Source organism: Pavona decussata, unplaced genomic scaffold (genome assembly GCF_977016875.1).
Source record: "Pavona decussata unplaced genomic scaffold, jaPavDecu1.1 SCAFFOLD_13, whole genome shotgun sequence".
Lineage (NCBI taxonomy): Eukaryota > Metazoa > Cnidaria > Anthozoa > Scleractinia > Agariciidae > Pavona > Pavona decussata.
The window spans coordinates 2127824-2148704 of record NW_028145436.1 but is presented as its reverse complement, the minus strand read 5'-3'; the positions used below and the strand labels follow the sequence as shown (position 1 = coordinate 2148704).

The window sequence follows — 20881 nt, the reverse complement described above, 5'->3', positions numbered from 1 at the left end:
TTACTAACTATTTACCAACTGAATGCAAAGTACTCAAATCCTTGAACATCACCAAAGCTTCACTAAACTGATGCATGTAAAGGTATGTTTAAGAAAGTGGACTATTTGAGCAGTTCTTTCCTGTCACGCTGTTTATTACGCTGTATATAGACTACGAGTAATCCGTTTTATATAGTAAAGCGAACTAGACACGCAAACGCGCGAAGTGCGAAAATTGCTTCCGGCGAGGAGACGCGACACGCGGGGGATGAAAAAACTTCTCGCGCGCCCACGCGTGTTTCGCTCGCAATGCTTGGCAAAAGCTGTAGAAGGTGTATTAAAATTATGAGTCTACGAAAGAAGTTCAAAAGTATGACTTCTGAGCATTACTATTAATTTTTGGATTTCTTGGAATTATGACCAAGATTTTAATACAATTGTTTAGAAATTGGACTTTCTCAGAGTTCCATGATCAAGAGGATGGCGGACCAACATCAACTTGAATAAACAACGTGTCATCCACAATGAAGCGCCTGCTCTTGAGCTTGTCATGTGACACAAACCTAGCGTATCCCCGCCCAGGATTCTCATCTGACACCGGCCGCGCAAAATTCTCCAGTTTAGTGTTCGCTCTGAAGTGCATCACAATGTTCTCACGTTGCTCTACATTATCCTGTTGATCAACAAGTGTAAATGTCACCTTCTGATGAAAAGGCCAGGCTAACATGCCGTCATATTCACCTCTCATGACGATAACAAACGCGGATAGATGCGTGTTCTTTCCAGATCCGTCTCCATTTGGATTCACGGAAAGTTTCAGTCTGTAACCGTACGGCCCAGTGTAAAATGGCGCGCTGTCGATTTTGTTCTTCCCGTGTTTTGCCTGACGCAAGATTTCGTTAAATCCACTTATCCTCCACACAAAGGTCGGCGATTCTATTTTTGTCTTTAATATTTCCTTCTCTTGCGAAGAAACCTTGAGAACAAGGCTGTCGTTTTCTTTCTTCAGGTCATCAATCTGTTTCCTGAGCTTTGTCTTTTCTTGATCAAATTCCTGGTGAAGATGGACGAGTTTTTTGCACGCTAAACTGAGGTGTGATGTGGTCTGATCATGGATGTGTCTCTCCAGGTCTCGCCTTTCCACCTTAGAAACGGAATGCAATAAAAGCAAAACAAAATAAAATAACAGTTCTATCGGAAACAAGAAAAAAGGAAAAAAAATATACGAACACAGTAAAACCATGCGTTCCTGACCGCTGATATTACAGAGCAATCACATGGTTCGGGCAAAATCTCAATTAGTTCTTTTTTTTAGAAAAAAAGGTCTAATCTGTAATATGTCAATTTGGCAACGTTTCACATAGCCATGCTGAATCCGAGGAGTAATTGTAGAAGACCCCGACACTTCTGACCATTGTCTTCAGCTGGTGGCATCCTCTCAAATAACGAGACAGGTCACTTTTTTGCGTATGTGGGATTCAATCTGTATAATGGTTAGCTTGCACGACTTCACAGTCTCTTACTTCCTTCACGTGCCACTTAAAGAAATGGGAGACGTCTGTGCGCATGTCTGGCAATGGTCAGATGGGAAAAGAAATGAGGTTTCTATACCTTGGTAGTGCAGCCGAGTTCATGATAAGGACATGCAAGAGGCGTTAGGACACAGTCTACTTCTAAATGACCTGGCATCTGATGAAACAAATAGAAAAAACTATTTTCTTACAAATGTTTAATGCACTGTTCAAAGAGAGCTTGCTTCCAACCAATGTGGCCCTTGTTTAATATCTCTCACTGAGTGTCATGTGTGGAGTTTGTTGTTGGTTGTATAACTTTCAGCTCCTTCACACACCACAATTTCTAAATTCCAATATTTCATACTGTAATTCCATTTCCAGTTCCTTCACCACAACTGGCGTAAATAATAATTATTCCACATTTGATCCAGGATCTGGTCTAAGGCCACCTACTTGTCAGTTTGTGGCTGTCCAGTGTAATAGTGTCATTCAAGAGTCAATTCAATATATTAGACCACGTTTGAAGGTACAAGTCTTGAAGTTACGGTAAACAAGTCAGAATGCAAATTGGGAGAGGGACGGTTTAACAGCTGATCTCTGGGAAGGGTGGGTAAGGGGTGCGGTTGTCAACTTCTTCACATGCAAATACCCAGTGAAGAAATGGGCTATTAATTAAACTGACATCTGGTTCTCAAATTTTGCCACAATTGGTGTGCTATGTTCTTTGAGAAACCCAATACAAAATCAGAAAGCAACTCGCACAAGTAGCTAGCTCACCAACCTGTACTCTAGGAATGACCTGCTCACATCCATTGATACAATTAAGCGGGAACATGGGGCAGCTTTGGTTGTGTACCTGCAACAATAGCAAACTCATTAAAAATTCATGAGAAGAAAACAAAGGACATCACTTACTACTGTGAAGGAGGTTTGGAAATGTGATCTTAATTAGACCCACAAAAATGTTCACATTTCCAGCAAAAGATTATTGCAACAAAAATAATAATAATTATAAATTTCAGTATCCTCACATGTTCCTGTGATTTTGGATGACTTTCACTGCAGTATGGACAACAAACAATTCTCCAAGGACAAGATGTCGCTAAATGTTCCTCCACCAGTCTCCTGGCCAGTTTAACATTGCAGTGTTGGCTTGGACATTCAACAACTTTATAAGAACATCTGTCTTCATGTGCCTGGAAAATGAATCAAAGGAAGAAAAGATTGCCTTACCCATATGCAATTTTGATCTCACTACATGCACCTAAGTGCCCCACATGGCTGAGGCTTAACCAGGTTTCTGTAGCATAAAGCAACTAGGAGTTTTGCTACTCCCCCCCTGGATGGGATGCTTTTCCATTGTAGGGTTACCCTGAGCAGTATTTCACCGGTACACATTTAGACACCTGGGTGATGAGAGACCTTCACTATGCAGGGCAAAGTTTCTTGTCCCAGGAAACAACACACTAATAAAGGGTCCAACCTAGCCTCAAACCAATAACCCTCTGATCCTCCGACCAACTAATCAAAAGTCCAACTCGCCTGACACTACACCATTGCCCAGACAGCGATGATCAGCACTTATTTTCCCCCTACAGTATCCCTACTCTACCAAGATCTTGAGAATTAGGAAAATACCGTAAACTGCCACCTGTAAGCCCTGGGCTTATACAACACCTCCCCACCACTCCAGCAAACAATTATATGCAAAAAAAATCACAATGACAACAAGACGCAAAATTTGTGACAAATTATTACCTCAACATCACGGAGTTCTCCAGTCCACTGACAGCCAGAGCAAGGGCATCTGACCATGTATGAAAGAATTCTTCTTTCACTTGCTTTGTCTGGAAAAATGTCCTGAAAAAAAAAGTTTAAATAGTAAAATTTTGTTCTTTTTTCCAGGCAATTTTTTGACACCTGATAAGAAATGATTTAGAGAAACATTTCATCAAGAAAATTAACGATAATAAAACAGCATGACGTTTCATCGACTTCATGTTGAATGAGTAAAACGGAAATAACGGAAAGGCATATTTATGGGTATTGAAAGTGAGAAAATAAATTAGCATGAAAGCATTCAGGGTTAGCATTCATGGTTGTTGCATTCATTCATTAACTTTGATGTGTGCCTGTCTGTGTTAGAACATGTGTAAAAGTCAATAAACAAATAGATGACCATACCTTGTGCGGTAGGTATCAAAAGTTTACTAAACGGTTATAGAAAATGTCCATAACTCCCATGTAAGGGTACTGGAAACCTAACGGAGGCTGCTCTCAAAAGTATGGAGCTTAATTCAAAGTTCCCGAGGGGTGGGGTGGGTCATCAAAGGATATCGTCTATGAGATGTGGGTTTTTTGAGGAAAAGCACATTCATTCAATACCTTATCTTTGTCAAGCCTTTCTCTGTCACAAGGGCATTCAGGATCTTGTCTCCTGTTTAACAAGAAAAATTTGAAAATAGCAAATGCTATGAGCACAGTGACCGTGGCTTTTAATTGAATCACTGCTCACTCAAGTGTCATAGACACTATTACGTGAAATGTTGCTTTCAATTTTTCCACTTTTGGTATTGATAAATTGATGTCACTAAAACTGCCTCTCCTGTTGAAAACCTTTCTAAAACTTCAATCAACCCTGAAAATAATCAATTTATGATCCAACGATAAATGCACTCATATAGAGCATAAATTGATTATCCTTAAAAAAGAAGCAAGGTTTGAGATATCTTCGCAGTGTGCTCCGTCTAGGACAAAAATGTCCTTATATTGATGATAAGCCAGCTATTTAATTACCATCTACATTACGTGGCTTCAAAGTGCTTCCCTATAAAGGAAAGGCTTGGAAAAATCCTATGTTATGTTGCAGTCTTGTCTTGGCTAAGGGAGGCTTGTAACAATATTTTTCTTGTCTTTGAGTGGATCTTTTGAAATCAAAATTTCACGCAGAAAACAAGCTTCAATTTCCGTATTTAATTAAATACTAGTTACACCATCTTTTCAACCTATGATCAAACTTTAATTTTTTTCATTAGTTTCCAGCAGGCAACAGCCCCGGGCAACAGCTAAAAAAATTAAACTTTAAAAATTATTTCACCGCCCCTCTATATAAAGCTATTCACTTAAAGTGATGAGGTTTATAAGGAATAAAAAACGACAACTTAGTGAGTAGAGGGTTGGTGTTGTTCAATTCAACCAACATGTTCAGAAATTAAATTAAGTTTGTTCTGTATGAGTCTAAAATAACCGTTATTTTTTTTCTAAAATGTTCACTTGCTTTACCAAAAATATGTCCTAAATAGCACTGAGGTGGGCCCCTAAGTTACTTGCTTGCGAACACCGTCAATATTGATCACGACCGAATGATTTCATTGACGATTCCTACTACTTAGACTCAAATTAAATAAGATAACTCACCTCCTGAAAGATTCACAGAGGCACTCATTACAAAACCTATGGCCACATCTCGTGAGAACAGCTTGCTTAAGTGGTAGGTGACATATCTGACAGATGTAATCTTCGTCGATGATGGAGACAAAGTCGTAATCATACCCTGAAGGCATTCGCGATCTCTCTCTTCTGCCAGCCATTTTGTTTTCTTCGACTGACTCGGGCTTGCGTGACCGCCACCTCGTTCCTAGGTTTTCCGGGAAAGAAGAACGAGAAGGACCCTGGGAATGAGGGTCACGCTATCTCGTGCCAGCTCAAAACAAAATTTTACTATACATGAATGTAATTATAACAATCTGTCTAATTAATCATGAAGAAAATAAAGGTTGTTGTTCTACTGGAAACAAATAATTTGGCACGTTCCTTTGCATCGCATTTTTGACTAAACGAATAGGCAGAGCGATTACCGTAACCGTCTCAGAATTTTTTGACCGACACATAAAACAAGTTACACATACCAAAAAAATAAATAAAATAAAATGAGCTATCATTTCAAGGTCATGTATGTGCCACTTTGAAGCAGTTTTGTCTGGGATGGGGTAGAGAAATCAAGAGTTTTTTTTTTGTCTAGAATAGGGTATCATTTTCCAGGAAACAGATCAACTGCTTGAAAAAATTAAGTACACTAGGTTTCCTGGGAATTGACACAAAAACAACAAACTGTTTTAGTTGTACACTTACATTTTGTTCTGGCTGGACCGTAATAATGACCGAGTTTCTGGAAAATGGCGAGTCTGTGATAGGGTTGGGAGCTTTGACCTTTAGTTTAGTATAGGGTTGCAAAATGTTGCTGAATTGGATCTGGTGTAGGGTAAGGGTTTCAGAGTCCCAGGTGCGCACCCCCACCCAAGAATTTTTAGAGGTCACCCCCCCACCCCGCCCGGTATCTTCCTGGGCCTGTGTAGCAAGCGTGTCGGTGAGGTTTCAGGCTAGCAGGGTACGGTATTTTTCATGGGAAGCATAACCTTCAAACGAACAATACCATCTAGATCCAAAAGCCCAAAATACCTCTCTTTTTTATATATTGAGTGTGCAGTTAAATTACCAAGCCAGCATCCTTTCTCACTCCAGTGAGATTTGCAAAAGAGCAGGAAGGAGGACCGGGGATTCTCCTTAGGAAGGATAGCAATAGAAACTGATAAGGGGGGTGAGATGGAGGGGGGGGGGGGGGGGTCTAATAACTGTTCACAGACTCTTTTACTGTCTGGTGCACGTATAAGCAGTGTGTTATGGATAAAGTGCAGTGCAAGGAAAGGGGGAGCTGATGCTTCGAGCCGTTACAAGATGACAAAACGTTTTCACACTTTTAGAAGGATACTAAGACGGACTTTGCTGTAAAATGGACAACGGCATCACACACCACTGAGCAAGTATATATCACTTTTATTAGTCCTTAGATACACATTTTATTTTCACTGGTAAAACTCGGACCGTCTATTTTCCAAACATTCTTTCAGAAAACCAAGCACAACTTGACAACAAACGTTTGACATCAAAGCTGGGCAGTTGATGCATCCCTTGAAAGAATCTTCATCCAATAAACATGTCAGTCTTGTGGATGATTACGCTGTTGCACAGTAATTCACACACACCATGCTGGGATTCTTTGGCGTTTCACCACATCCTAAACTTCACTTGAACTCCACTCTGCTTCTCACCTTGTATTTACCTGTTTAGAAGAGATACCTTATTAGAAAGGCATGAAGCCATTTTAATAAACAAAATGATTTACTTGAATGCTAGTTAACCTCAAGCAAAAAAAATTCATTCTTAATTTGACCTGGTGGCATGTAAAGGTGCCACCGATTCCCTCCCGAGCTCCCTATGTAATACCTGGTGAAGTTAAACCCAGTTGGCTTGATAGAGCAGTCGGTGACCAGAGCACTGCACTGGTATTGCAGAAGTCATCACATGGATTCATATCTCGTTGTGCTTTATCTTCGCAGCTCCTTAACTTGCGAGTAGAACTTACTTTTAAGGTTTATCATACGTTAATGTCTTTCAGGTGCAGTTCAAATATGTGAATTTTATATATTTCACCTCCAGTACCTACACCTAGTGGGAAATAATGCCATTTGAAGCTATAAAATGGAAGCAACAGCAGTTAAGACCATGTAATCTGTTCTCTTAATATTACGGGTAGATAATACATATTGGATATCCAGTCATCTAAATACTGGTACAAATGGCGTAAACTGATTTAAACCCAAACATCCAGACTGCCTTAGAACTTAGCAGTCAGAATGTTTATACAAGCTACTGGCTTCAGGGACCTTGTTACTTCAGCATAAATTATTATCTCCCAGAAACGACAAAGAGAAACCACTGCTGACAGGGTAGGATTCTAAAGTTCGTTCATGACACTGGCTTTTACACTTTGTACTTACAATATCGTCAATCTTAAGAATACTGCGCACTGTCTCAGACGCTAGCTGGATAGCACTTGTGGAAACTAACAGGGGCTGAAGAACATTCTCTTCCAGAATATTGGTAATGGTTCCCTGGAATACAAAATGTGTCATAAACATAACATTGTACATAACACTGTATTTGACGAGAGAGAGACTTTCTTTTGGTTTACCTAACCACTGTTTCACCCAGTCAAACAGATCGACATAATTTTCTGGGGAAAAAAATTCTACATTTTACTCAACAAGTGGTGCAACTTTAAAACAAAACAGTGTGACAAGCCAAAAGACTTCTTCAGTCTGAGCAAGTTTTATAATATCTGGCAAGATTATTACGATAAAAGAATTTGTTTCCAGGTTGCGTAGAATTGCTGCCAAATACATTCTACATGTATAAATTGGCTAACAAAAAAATTAATTTTAAAAAAACTATATAGAGGTCAAAACATTGTGGTTAACACCTACATTATGATGCACAATAATTTATTATGAGACAAGAATCTATAGGCAATGGCGGACACGAGATTTGTGGCTAAGCCGCTAAGTCGCTAAGCCGCGTGCTACTTTTGCTTACAACATCAGGCAGACTTACTTCACATCTTCGCCTTGTACATGGTCTGTTGCAAGAAACTGCCCTTGCCACCATGATTAAGCTTAAGATTTTTTACTGTTTCTTATATATTTTAATGATGTTTAAGAAGTTGTGCCTCGCATGGGTCCCGTTGTCCTGTTTTGGGCAATACCGTTTGGATCACTCAATTTGTTTCTTGTATTTGTTTTGTTCTTTGCATTTATTTTGATGTGTCCAATAAGGCTGACAAAATAAAATAAAAAATACATGTAAATAAAAAAAAAAGACAATGATGACTAACACCTTTCTTTACCTTTCGGACATTTATCCCGGCTGTTGTCTCGCCCTTGGCATGTCTGTTGCGCAGTTCAGTGACGGTAGCAATAGGATTCAGACCAGCATTCTCTGCCAAAGTGTAAGGAATAATCTCCAACGCTTCAGCAAATGCACGCACACAGTATGCTTCCATTCCTGTTAATGTGCGTGCATGCTCAGCTAGCTTGATGGACACTTCAATCTCAGGGGCTCCTCCGCCTGCTATGAGAGCTCTAACAAGAAAAAAAACTTCATCAATACACTATTCAGCTATTCAATGGTTTCATAAATAACTTAGACAAAAACCAGTCAACTGTTGCATTGTGGCCTGAACTCTGGCAAGAAGAGGGACCAGAACATACAGGTGGTTTCCAGAATTTATTTAGTTCCCACAATTACAGAGACTGTGCTATTTACTTGAATGTAAGCAGTTTCACTTCATGCAATAACAATACAGTCAGGCTGACAATCTGCCTTAAGCTGAGGCAAAATAAAGAGTAGATTCAATTTTGATTTAAGCAAAGCAAATCAATCTTTCCATGAATTATGGATAAGGGGATTAGTTTCTAACGAAATTTTGGTGCTGTGTTGGTGGTGAGTAGAAACAAATGTTTGGTTTCGAGTGAAATGTCAGCACTCAAATCTCTTTATGGTGGCCAATTTACCTTTAGTTATCAAATCTGTTGATAAACCAAATATTTGTCTCCATGAATAAATTTGAGAGCAAAGCAACAACTAGGAGAGTAAGCCTTTGTGAAAATCATTCCCCTAGTAAAAAAAATCCAAAGCACTAGCATAATTCAAGAGCAAATACCTCTTTTTAACCAAACATCTGACGACACATAGAGCATCATGAAGAGATCGCTCTGCTTCCTCCAGTACAAGCTTGTTTGACCCTCGCACCAAGATGCTGACAGTGCGGCCTGGGGATGTTATACCAGTAACCTTGACTACTTTGCTTGTTCCCAGTGGAACTTCCTCAACAAGCTCTGCAGTTGCCATCATCTCTGGAGTGAAGTGATCTAAGCTGGCAATGGGTTTGCAGCCTAAGCTCTACAGTAGGGAGAAAAAGAAGTAAATATCATTCAAGGCTTGAAGAACACTTCAAATCTAGCATGTGTTTTGGGAAAGCTGCTTTCCACTTTTACTTGCCTGGAGTAAATGCTAGTTTTAGATTATGACATCTGCATTAGTAATAAGTAATTTTTTAATTTTTAAGTACACCTATGTGTCCCTAATTAGCTAACTAAAGCTAGAACTACAAGACATCTTAATAAAGTGTATGTCATAATGTCATGTTATGGGGCAATTTCTTGTTTGCACAAATGGCAAAGTTTACCTTTTTACACTATGCTGTCAAATTTGTTGATCAGGTTTGGCCATTGTATAAAAGAACATAAACAGCAAAACTACATGTATAGTCACAGAAAGCAGCCAGGACTTCTGTCTCAGAATAAGGCCACAACACAGCCCATGTAAGGACTCCATGGGGGCGGGGGAACTAAGGAGGCATTATGCATGAAAATAAAGCACAGATTTTCTTTGCTGTACCTTGCATATGAATTCAATTTCATCTCTTTCAATGTCTCTAACAACAAGTATCTTCATTTTGTTTAAAAAGTGAAGAGCTAAGTCACTGACGGCATCTCTGCAAAACAGAAACATAACAATACCTCATTAGCTGAGAATACAAGAAGAGAAACTGGTAAAGATATATATGGTCTGAAAGGAGATAAAGCATTAGCAGTGATTGAACTTGAGTTACATGTACGCTCAAAGGCACAAAAGCAATTTTTGACATTTGAACTACATTACTTTAACTCTGACCAAATTGTTATCAAAGTTACACTTTAAAATCAAATTAAATTGTGTGTAATATACACTTGATTGAAAAAATGTTGTCTTGTGCGAAGTGTGAATCATAAACAATGCAACCTGATGAAATTATGGGGTGATCTAATTATTAGCACGCACATATTTCATTTTTTTTTCTTTGTGAGAGATGTGAGACATACTGTATGGACATCTTAAGCACTGAAAATTGATTTCTAACAAGAAGAATGCGAACAAGCTTATAGACTGAAGGCCATATGCTTCTTAGAAAGCTGTTGGGTTTTACCATTTGGAACCTCTCCTTACAGACACCTCTTTAATATTAGTCCAGTCATTTTGTGGCTGGACCTGCCACTAATTGCAACAGAAGGTTTCTCTTCGCCAATCATTAAGGAATGGTATCTAGATGAACATACTAAAAGTCCCAAAGGATCCAAGCACGGGAACATGTAAAAATTTTAATGACTAATAACTCCCGATTTGGTGCAACATGGAAACGAGGTTAAAAACCAGAAGTTGGTTTTTTTCTGCTTATTTATCTCCAGAAATGCACTCAATTCATCCAAATTTGATCAATTTTACTTCAGATACTTCTGCGAACTTTCACCTTGTAGATAACTTTACTTAATACGTGTATAAGCTCAATTAAGCTCAAAGCCATACAGTATTTCAAATTTTCACTTAGAAAGGTCTGTACTAAAGCCATCTTGTAACATTTCATTATCGTCCAACAGTACCCAGCTACTAGGTACAACTGGTTTTCAATGATACTGATAAACAAGATATGTCTGACAAAAATAAAATAGGCTTTCGCAATACTATCTACGAAAATTTCACACGTACGTACGCACGTTTTAATTTCTAACTCGTCGGAAATCAGTCACTCAAGGAAGTCCAATTATACCAGAAGGTATACGTGTGTCACTAGAAGAAGCATTTCTTTACGTGTCAACTAGTACGTTCTGCTCTTTTACAATTTTTTTTAGGATTCTGTTATTATTTCTCGATCAGTAGACAGAAGGTCAGCGAGAAACACGCGTCGCAGGTGTTTTTGAGCAAAATTTCAATGACAACATCAACGTCAACATCCTGGTCATAGTGGATGTTATGACAGCAAGGGAAAACTCTCGTTCACTATACATAGTTGCCTGTAAGTAAGCCTACAATCGGCTAAAAGATTGGCATTCTGAAGAGGTTACTAGGGTGCAGAGGATTCGTAACAACTTGTGAGTGTTGGGATAGAGATCATGGTCGCATTTAGCCAAAGCTTTAACCGCGTTGTGTAGTGAAGATTGCAGCTATTTTCGGCGCAACGGAGGAGTTCAAAGTCGGTGACCTGAGGCAATAAAACTAAAGTGCATCTTTGAGCTGATCGAGACAGTAGTCCTTCTGGGTAGCTAAGTGATCTAGCAAGGGAATTGCAAGAGCCCTCTTGAAATACTCTTCGGGCGTCGTTGCCTCCACGTCCCACGTTACTGCGATGCTCCTGTCGGCCTTGGAATAGAGGGTTCGATGCCGACTTTTCTTGCAAGAGTAGCAGCTGTCTCAAGCCATTGTTAAAACTGGGTGTCAATCTGCTCTAAGGATAGCTTGAGGTCGCCTTTGAGGTCATCAACTTGGCGGTATGCCTCCTACACATCAATGTCGTGTTTCTCAGTGTTGCCCAATGCTCAGGGTCTTTACGAACGATAAGTACTTCATAGCAGTAAATTGAGTGATGAGGAAGGGAAACCTCAATACGGCATTTAAAAGCGAACACGCTTTATTTCGACTTTCACTATTCCAGTTCCATGTAGTGTTGCAGTACTGGTTTTGGAACAGTCGTTCATGGGAGATGGCCTCAAGTGTCTTGACGACAGAAGGTAACATGTCAAAAAATACCTCGTATGCTTCATGCCTTTCGACCCATCGTGTAGACTAAAAAGCGTTGTTTTCTTTGTATCGGCAGCCTCCTTTTCTATAACTGCGTGCAAAAGCTGGTTTCGTTTAGGGGGGTTCCGGAACCCCTGGAACCCTCCCATGGGTACGCACCTGATTTGACGGGTTTTCGTAAAATTCGTCCAATTTTTCTTTTCTTAAGACCAGGATGTTCTGAGGCAAATAGCATTGGGATTTGCTTTTTGGTCCTGAAGTTCACACTGCACGCCTGATGATAAATGGCATCGGCCGCTGGCAAATCATGAACATGTACTACTTCTGCCCACTCATCTTTCCTTTCGGAACAGGTTTGTTACACAGTATCTTTAGTTTCGAGGGTTGTCACCCTGAACACACCCCCTTGTCTTCTCTTTTCAGGTTCCTCGAAATCAACTTTCGTTTCACAGAATAAACAGTCAGTTTTAAAGTTGAAAGACTTTTCAGCCTTGCGATCAAAAGAACGGCGGCTACTTGATAATTGTGAAATGGTACTCTCCTGTTTCTTAGCTCTGGTGATGTTAGTTGGGTGGCAGTATTTGCGGCGGTATGTTTGGTGTACCTTTTCACCGGAGCAGGTTGAATGATGTCATTGCGCTCTATGCTTGCCCGGTTAATACCCTCCCTTCCCTTCTCACAAAAGAGTTACGGCGTCCTTTACGTTATCAAGTGATTTTTGGCAAATTGCGCAAGTGTTTTTTTCATCCATTTTAGGATTCTTGATGGTCTAAAAAATAATTAGGATGCAACTTAGAATGTACCAAGCATACTTAATAGACCTTGTCGCGGTTTTCGATGCATTTTTTGTTCAATGAAATATGCTAGAAAATATTATGTTTTTCAAAAAGTTTCGCGAAAAAAAACAAAAAACAAACAAGAAAAACAATCAGAAATTTATTTTTTGGGGGCAGACAATTTAGCTAGCACAGGTTTAACGACATGATTGTGCAAGACGTCGTACTGCTTCTTTCTAATTTTTCTATAGATTTTTCTGTATGCAATTTCCCGCGGACTTCAATCCGGTTGAGAGTTTCGCGGGAAAAATTATTACTGACCACAAATTGTACGGGAAAATAAAACGTGACTGGGCGCTTTTCAGCACAGCTGCAGCCGCTAACTTGTTGTAGTTAACTGATGGCTTTGATATCTAAAGTTTTTAATTGAGAAATGTTTATCAAATTACTTTGTTTTTACGAAAATGCTTTGTAATCTCGGAATCTCGTAAACTGGTCACTTGATGTGTACTTGCATGTTTTTCCGTTGTGTAAATATCAGAAATCTGATTGAAAATATTCCGCAAGGTGTACAATGTCTTTTTCTAAAGAATCGCAATTAATAGGATTTACGTGTCTGTATCTTTTGTAATTATCTCGGTGTTTGTGCATGTTTTATTTATTCATGCAGGTCGACTCTTTCCGAAGACACATGTTTAGTGTGAAGAAGTACTTAATTCAATTTACTGTTATAAGAACTAAAGAATATTGTAGGTACTCTTGAGTGTGTCTTACCAGAACTAAACATTGCAGAATCACGTCTTCTAGCCATTTTGCTCGACAGAAATATTACAAACGTGCAAGGCAAGCACAAGCACTCCGGAGTGAAATGTACATGTGTAACAGCGAAGGCGCCAGCTCCTACAAGACCGACTTCTAGTGAACCCGCAACGTTTTATTTTCCCACAATAATTTACAACATATTTAAATTAAATTATTTTTTTTTAAACCTAAACGAAATCAATTCGGCAAGTGTAAACTTGAAAACAAAAACAAAACAAAACAACAATAACAACAACAACAAAACAACACTCTACCCAAAAAAGCAGACTTAAAAGTTTCACCAATATATTAAGCGTTTCGCTAGTACAGCTTTTTTTTTTTTTTTTTCACCAAAACAATATCTTCTGTTACTTAAAGTATTAGGAACACATTAAATAGAACATTTAAACACGAAATTTCATTACATTTTATTAAGTTTAAGATCTTTACACGCGAGTTATAAAAAAAGTATAAGTCAGCCTCGTTCCCATGCCGTGGTAAAACGGTTCTCAGAGCTTCGTAATAAATCCCGTTTTTTGGCAACTTCCCCTAATGGGATTTTTTGGGACTTTTGGTATGTTATTAAGGATACATTTCTGAGTCTAAAACCGTTGAAATACCTTCTGTTGCAATTAGTGGCAGGTTGACCGAATTTTCTTCATAAAATGACTGGACTATATGGACAACTCTCTATTACGGACAGTTCACTTGGTCCTTGAGAGACCGAAATTGATATAAAGCCTACTTCTCTAAAATGGACACCTCTATAATACGGATACTTATTCCTGTCCCCTTGGTGTCCGTAATAAAGAGGTTCGACTGTACCTTCAACCTGACAAAGTTTTTTCAAACAAGTGTGTAAAAAAAAAAAACAAACATGCATGATGCCTTAACTTACCTTAATCCCCAATAAAGAAAACTTACAACACTGTTAAAACATGGTACAAACCTTAAAATTGACTTCTGAATGAGCAACACATTGCATCCAGCCTTTTTTATTTTCTTGCAGATATCAAGAATGTACTGGCGCTCTTCTTTCAATACTCTGTCCATCTGAGTATAATCGCTAACAACTACTTGGTTTTCCATCTGAAAATGCACAAAAAAATGGCAGATAGTAAGTTTATCAGTCAAAGCTGCTGAAATCTTTATACAAAACCATTACATAACAGAGAACTATTAAAATGCCAAATGTGCAATCAGTTGTTACAATGTACATACTCAAAATTGCTGTCTGTAATAAAAAGTAAATGAAACTCAAACAAAAAATGAATATTTTTTAAACAGGTGTGTATATAGTACAATTGTTACATGGTTTGTAACTTGTGTGTTTGTTCTTTGGCAAAATTACAGATGAAATACAACAATGCAAAATCAAATAAGCAAATACATAAAAAAATGATCTTCTGAATAGTCAATGTTCCAAGTCTCAAGTTTGAATCTCAAGTAGACTAAATGCTGGTTTAATTGTTGCAACTCAATCTGAAAAAAAAAAACCAAAAAAACAAAACAAAAACAAAAAAACAAAAAACGGCAAAAGCAAAATGATCTTGACTATAACTGTGAATCTGAACAACAATGCGCAAGTACATTTTTCTAAAATGATGGTTAAAATTACATGTAATAATTATTGTTGTAATACTGTTTGGCTGAAAGTTTACTGTATGAAAACATTATCTGAACATCATCAAAATAAACTTACATCTGTCTTAGGAGGTGAGATGCAGAATTGTATGAGTCCAATTTTGGCTTTTTCCACTTGAGATATTCCTCCAGCTAAATGGCTGATTTTTTGTTCTAGAACAAGACCCTCAATCAGTTCTGTATCATCAACAGTGCCTCTGCAATCGAAACAAAAAAATATTGGAAAAAAAAACGTTGCATTGCTACTGATGAAAGAAACTATACGCGAGACAAGGTTGAAGCAAAACAATATTGTCAACAATATCTAGTAAACGAACTGCAAAAAAAAAAAAGCAGATTATGAAATACTCTGAATGGTTGGAATGAATTTAAAACAATTATTTTGAGATCAATCGGAAGTATGGCTTTGTAAATAACAAATTTTGCAAACTCCTCACACACTGTTTAAGGGTTTCAACAAAAGCAGATGGCCAGATGAATTCTTACTCTATAAACTCAACTGCCCCTGTTATATTTAGAAAAATTATGGTAAATTCAAGAATTTGCCACATGGAAAGACTAAATTTTTATGTGAGCTCCAGAGTTCCTTAGCCTTAAAAAAGAAACTCAAGACTTTGGGACAGCTTGACAAAAAAAAAAAAAAAGTTAGACAGCAAGACTTTTGGAATGTAACTACAATTTTAAATGACTGATGTGTTCAAACAAAACATTTGACAAGCTTAAACTGACTTAATAAATAAATAGTGTCCTACTTTAGTGTGAGTGTTTTGTAGGGGAATCTGACGACATACCCCAGCTTTTGAACAACTCTGATATCTTTAAGATTAACATTGTCTGCCGTGGAAGGATCAATGACTCTAAGAACAGCATCAACAGTTATTGGCGCCAGAAGATTTGAATACTGTGAAACAACCTGAAAAACAAATTACACCATAGTTATAAACTGATACTACAAGTCTGAGTTACCAATGAAACCAAGGTCTTGGTATACGACAAAACCTGCATTAAGCAGGACACAAACAAGGATCCCAAACATGCCAGTTTAAATAATACAGGTTTGACTGTAAGTACATTTCTTTTGGTATTGGTTTTGATGATATATTGGTGGTAACTGCTGTGAAGATTTGCCATCCCTTCACTACCTGCTTTGCTTGACAAAAATATCCTATACGTAAGGAATAGGCCATGAAACCTTGTGAGAAGCCACTTTGACAGGGGTTTCATTAGTGGCAGGTACCCACGTACTGGCACCCATTTAAACTAAACATGGTACCTGCATTTGGACAGATTTAAATTAAAAAAGACAAATTAATGAGTGGTGTACATCTATTCATCATTTAGAACCCTCCTACCACAAAAATTAATGAAAAACCTGCTCAGAACACAAAATCCAGTGCACTGTTTGTTAAACAGAAGCCAGACTGGTCAAGATTTAAGATTTGCTAGCGTAGACTATGGCTGCCAATGTCTTTGTTGGCTTGTTCATTTTACACAGCCAAGCCAGGCACCAAGAAATCAACTTTCCCCAAATACCATGCAAAAACCCTTACCTTGGAACTAAGAGATGTCATTGCACTTTTTAGCAGAGATTCTCGATCACTCAGGGCAACTGGAGTGGACATATTGGTCAGTATCTCCACTGCTTTGGCGGCTGCCTTCTCAAAGGATTCTGATATGGTGGTAGGATGGATTCCTTTGACAAGAAAACAATAAATTTTAAGTATTTTCATTGCCTTTCCACTTCAATACCAAGGCTGAATACAAATACAGTCTATTAACATTATTTAAGTGTAAAAAAGTTGTTTTCAAGCAGCCAATGAACATTACTTTGAGAGGTCTACCAAACACTTGACTCTCTGCCTACCATTTACATCCATCTGTTGCAAAGTTATGAGTGTAATACAGTACCGCCTGGAACTATTGACCCATCGGGACTAGGGCATACCTCGTCTTTACCGCGGGTAGTGGCCGCGCGTCCACCTAGGTGAAAACACGGTCGTTCCGCGGTGAAGACGAGGTACAGTGTGCCGCAGTAAATTTGCCGCGGGCGAAAAGACGAGGCGTGCCGCAGGAAAGACAATGGGGACTGGTTGCATTTCTAAAATAAGCGTTAGCGTGAGTGAAGACATTTATACTGCAAGTGTTCGAGGTGCGAAAAATCGGTGCATAATCGAACGAGTAATTTGAAGTCAAAATGGCGTTGGGTAGTTCGCGTAATAATTCAAATATTGAAATCCTGAATCTTTGCCTAGGCAAATGTCTGTATTCCGTCTTTTCAGAGATAATAAAAGTAACTAACAATCCAACACTTCAAAGAAGCTTGTTACATATACCTCCGAGGGTATGTTAAATACGCAGTGAAATACGTGTACGTTGATTTACCTGCTTTTTAAAACACTCAGTGTAAGTTCACGTAAGAGAGTTCGCTGAATTGTCATAAAAATCCTTTTTTTTTATAATTCAGTTTTCTTAATTTGTTCATTTCGATACAAGCAACGGGGCAAACGTCTAAATTAACCGTAATTTGCATAGGAGCAAGTTTGACATTTGTTTTGCACTCGTGGGAACCGCTGCTTCTGATTCGTCAGCTTTTTTTGTACGTGTCCGACCAAACAGCTGCTAAAAATATCTCCTGAATTTTAGAGCAAGCTTGTGTTCTAAAAAATCGGATATTGAGAGGGAATATTATTCTTGTTGCAGTGCCAAGTTCATTTTAAAAGAAAGAGGTTTAAAATAGACTGTAGACACAAGCGACAAAATTTGGGAAGTCGACACAAGGGTTTCAAGTTACAATAACATCGTCACGTGCAAATTTATGTTTTATAATCCGTAAATTTCGTGGGTCAGTTTTTTTTTCTTTTGCTTCTCCTAACTTAATATTGAAATAACTTGGCAAAAAATACAAAGTAAACAGCGGACTAACATTCTGGAACACTGCCGTGTTGCATCAAACAGCTTGTCACGTCAGGAGTCCGAATGACAATGACCGACAATGTGTTGAAATTGCAATTATTCGGGCGCTGAGCGACACAAAACATGCTGAAATATTATTTGTTTTTAATTTATAAATGATTTTAAAAGGTCTGGCAAACGGAACTCCACAGACTGTGTCGAAAATTCAAGTTTGCTTGTTTTTTCTTGAGCAAATCTGCACGCTTCGAAGCGTCGATAGTGAATATTGCGCATGGTCCACAAGAAGTCTTCAAATATTTTGGGTATAAGGAGTTTTGAGATGTTAAATCAGAATCTTCCTCAAAGGATTTTTCAAATGTGTTCGAATACTCGAAAACGGATTCTCATTTTCTTCAAATGGTCCAAGCCTTCAAGGGCAGAGAATCGTATGTGTATCGCCCATGATTGTCCTCCGTAGTTAACGTTCTTCGGTGCGATTTTGCCATTAGAAGCTGACGAACCAAAACACAAAGCAAAGGAGACAAAAGCGTATTCAAACTATACCGCGTCTTTTCTTTACCGAGGTTTTACCTAGGTGAACTTTCCTGCGGCAACTTTGGAGCCATACCGCAACCGAACCGAGGAAAAAAAACGTCCTACTGCGGGAATACCGAGGGAAACCCGCGAGTAGGTCCCGCGGCAACGACGCGGCAAATGGGTCTATAGTTCTAGGCGGTACTGTACATACGGTAAACAATTTAATAAGACCTTCAGTAGAATGTACAAAAGTACAAAATGTGCCTGTCTAAGTCTGAAAGGGCTTAAAAATGGATCACCATGCCAATTGCTGATTAATTTAGTTCTGTAACCATCTGAACTGAATGATTTATACCAATGGTTTATGTAAAGGGAATTGGTGTCAAGTACTTTGTAATTTCTGCTAGAGATCTCTCTTTAGCAAGTTTTGTGATCTTTTGTTTGCTCTGCATAAATACCTTCCCCAGTACTTCTCACCTTTTTCCAGAAGTTTAGCACTTGCACTGAGTAAGCTTCCAGCGATTACAACAACAGTAGTGGTACCATCTCCAGCCTCAATATCTTGGGCTTTAGAGAGTTCTACAAGCTGAAAACAATCATGTGCAATGTAACATCAGATTAATGTTAAGCACCAGCTGGTGTGTTGTTTTTCCCCACTTAGTGTTAGTCATTTAATTTTGTAAATTTAGGTTATAAGCATCAGAAAGTAATGTTCATTTCCATTCAAAACTTTAATTTAAATGCATATTACAATAGTTACTGTGGGTTGCTTCTATTGACTTTAAAGTACTAACTGAACAAAAAAGTTGTTGGAGCAACCATTTCATATCTCCCTCTCATCTGAATAAAAAGCCATAATTTAGGGCTAGCTATTAAATGAAGAGGGTATGCCTTAACAATTATTATTAAATTATTTTTTCACAAAAAAAAAAAAAAAAAAATGAGAGGCAACCCAGATGTGGTGCTGATATTAACACTACCAAGGCAAGGATATTAGCGCAGATAAAAGTAAGATAAAGGTAACAGATATCATTTCAGACAATTTTACTCAGTTTGCTCAGAGGTGTTTTTTAGAATTGATAGGCCAAGCCTTGCAAATGATACTCTAACAAAAGTAAAGTAGAACATTAATTAGTAATGAAAATTATTTTACTGAATACATCCCTTACCATCCTTGCTGCTGGGTGCAATACTTGCATTTGTTTCAAGATTGTTGCTCCATCATTAGTGATAGTCACATCACCATTTCCACTTTGAATCTAATGAAAGAGAGGTCCAAGAGGTCTTTAAGATTATACAGTTTATGCACCTATTGATGTTGAACCCACAGAGATCCCAAGCTGATCATCATCATCATCATTATCATCATCTGCCATAAATACTACAACAATTTTCTAAAAATATTCTGTTACTTAGAATGTACGGCATTTCACTTGGAGAAATTCTGATCAAAATCCCCTGGAAAATGGGTCAGAGTTTCGCAAGATTTTGGCATAGCCTCATACATTAAAATTATGTTACATTTTCAGGCATAAACTCTGTTGTCATTCACTGTTTGTGGAAGAGTGTTAACATGACAGCGGTGTAGGTATAATAAATATTAATGTAAGGGACTGGGGGGAAATCTTTCCCATATTTTTTTTCACTTTAGATGATTTATTTGGGAAAGTGCTGAGAGGCGATGTTGGATTTGTCAGAATTGACAGCTTCAGTTGATCAGATGAAAAATATGCACACCTTTTTAAAATCAGCTTATACGGCCGTTATACAATACCCTTGATTCTGACACAATGATGATGAATAGAGAGAATTATGAGATGATGTACAGAAAAATGTACAGAACTGTTAGCTACAATGACAAGCTTTCCCGACACTAACCATTTTGTCCATCCCTTTTGGTCCAAGACTGGTTCTTATGGCATCAGCTACAGCTGTAAAATAAGCCATTATTGTCAGGTGGATATTTGCGACACTAAACAAGATGGAAATTTACTCATCAAGAATCACTGATCACCTTTAGCTGCAGTAATGTTGCTCATGCGAATCTCGGTGGGCTTGTCCTTGTCCTTGAAAGCACCCTGCTTACTCTCACCCCCAGAACTGGCATTTTTAGCCTTCGCTTGAACCTCAGGCATTGTGAATGGATTTTTCAATAAATATGATATCTCGTCAACAACTTGTTAACCTGATATTGAGCTCTATTTGTACGATGAATACGGATTCTGCACAACGACTTTTGAGACTTGTCAAAGTCGCTCAGCGAAAGAGGCACACCGGTTGGAGAGACGA

The 20881-nt window shown here is 38.3% G+C and overlaps 2 protein-coding genes across 2 annotated transcripts; both read right to left on the bottom strand.

Annotated features, from left to right (window-relative positions):
* On the bottom strand, window positions 1–5118 carry LOC146487856 (TNF receptor-associated factor 4-like). Its single transcript, XM_085127988.1, has 7 exons — window positions 4911–5118; window positions 3879–3930; window positions 3252–3353; window positions 2525–2689; window positions 2275–2349; window positions 1591–1668; window positions 1–1123 (listed from the first exon to the last, which is right to left on the bottom strand). The coding sequence occupies exons 1-7, from the start codon at window positions 5081–5083 to the stop codon at window positions 452–454; spliced, it is 1317 nt and encodes a 438-aa protein (XP_084984114.1). The 5' UTR covers window positions 5084–5118; the 3' UTR covers window positions 1–451.
* A 1188-nt stretch (window positions 5119–6306) lies between these two features.
* LOC146487855 (T-complex protein 1 subunit delta-like) lies at window positions 6307–20881 on the bottom strand. Its single transcript, XM_085127981.1, has 13 exons — window positions 20607–20881; window positions 20471–20523; window positions 19762–19851; window positions 19070–19178; window positions 16714–16856; window positions 15955–16076; window positions 15222–15360; window positions 14469–14608; window positions 9789–9885; window positions 9052–9290; window positions 8236–8470; window positions 7331–7444; window positions 6307–6612 (listed from the first exon to the last, which is right to left on the bottom strand). The coding sequence occupies exons 1-13, from the start codon at window positions 20725–20727 to the stop codon at window positions 6598–6600; spliced, it is 1617 nt and encodes a 538-aa protein (XP_084984107.1). The 5' UTR covers window positions 20728–20881; the 3' UTR covers window positions 6307–6597.

What these genes read in the sequence shown, in the direction of transcription:
- LOC146487855 (XM_085127981.1), bottom strand. Translation starts at nt 20,727, where the DNA reads ATGCCTGAGGTTCAAGCGAAGGCTAAAAATGCCAGTTCTGGGGGTGAG. An exon ending in CAACATTACTGCAGCTAAAG is followed by an intron (nt 20,524 to 20,606) that starts GTGATCAGTGAT and finishes CTTATTTTACAG; the next exon opens with CTGTAGCTGATGCCATAAGA. An exon ending in CAAAAGGGATGGACAAAATG is followed by an intron (nt 19,852 to 20,470) that starts GTTAGTGTCGGG and finishes CTCTTTCATTAG; the next exon opens with ATTCAAAGTGGAAATGGTGA.
- LOC146487856 (XM_085127988.1), bottom strand. Translation starts at nt 5,083, where the DNA reads ATGGCTGGCAGAAGAGAGAGATCGCGAATGCCTTCAGGGTATGATTAC. An exon ending in ATCCAAAATCACAGGAACAT is followed by an intron (nt 2,350 to 2,524) that starts GTGAGGATACTG and finishes CTATTGTTGCAG; the next exon opens with GTACACAACCAAAGCTGCCC. An exon ending in AGGTCATTCCTAGAGTACAG is followed by an intron (nt 1,669 to 2,274) that starts GTTGGTGAGCTA and finishes TTGTTTCATCAG; the next exon opens with ATGCCAGGTCATTTAGAAGT.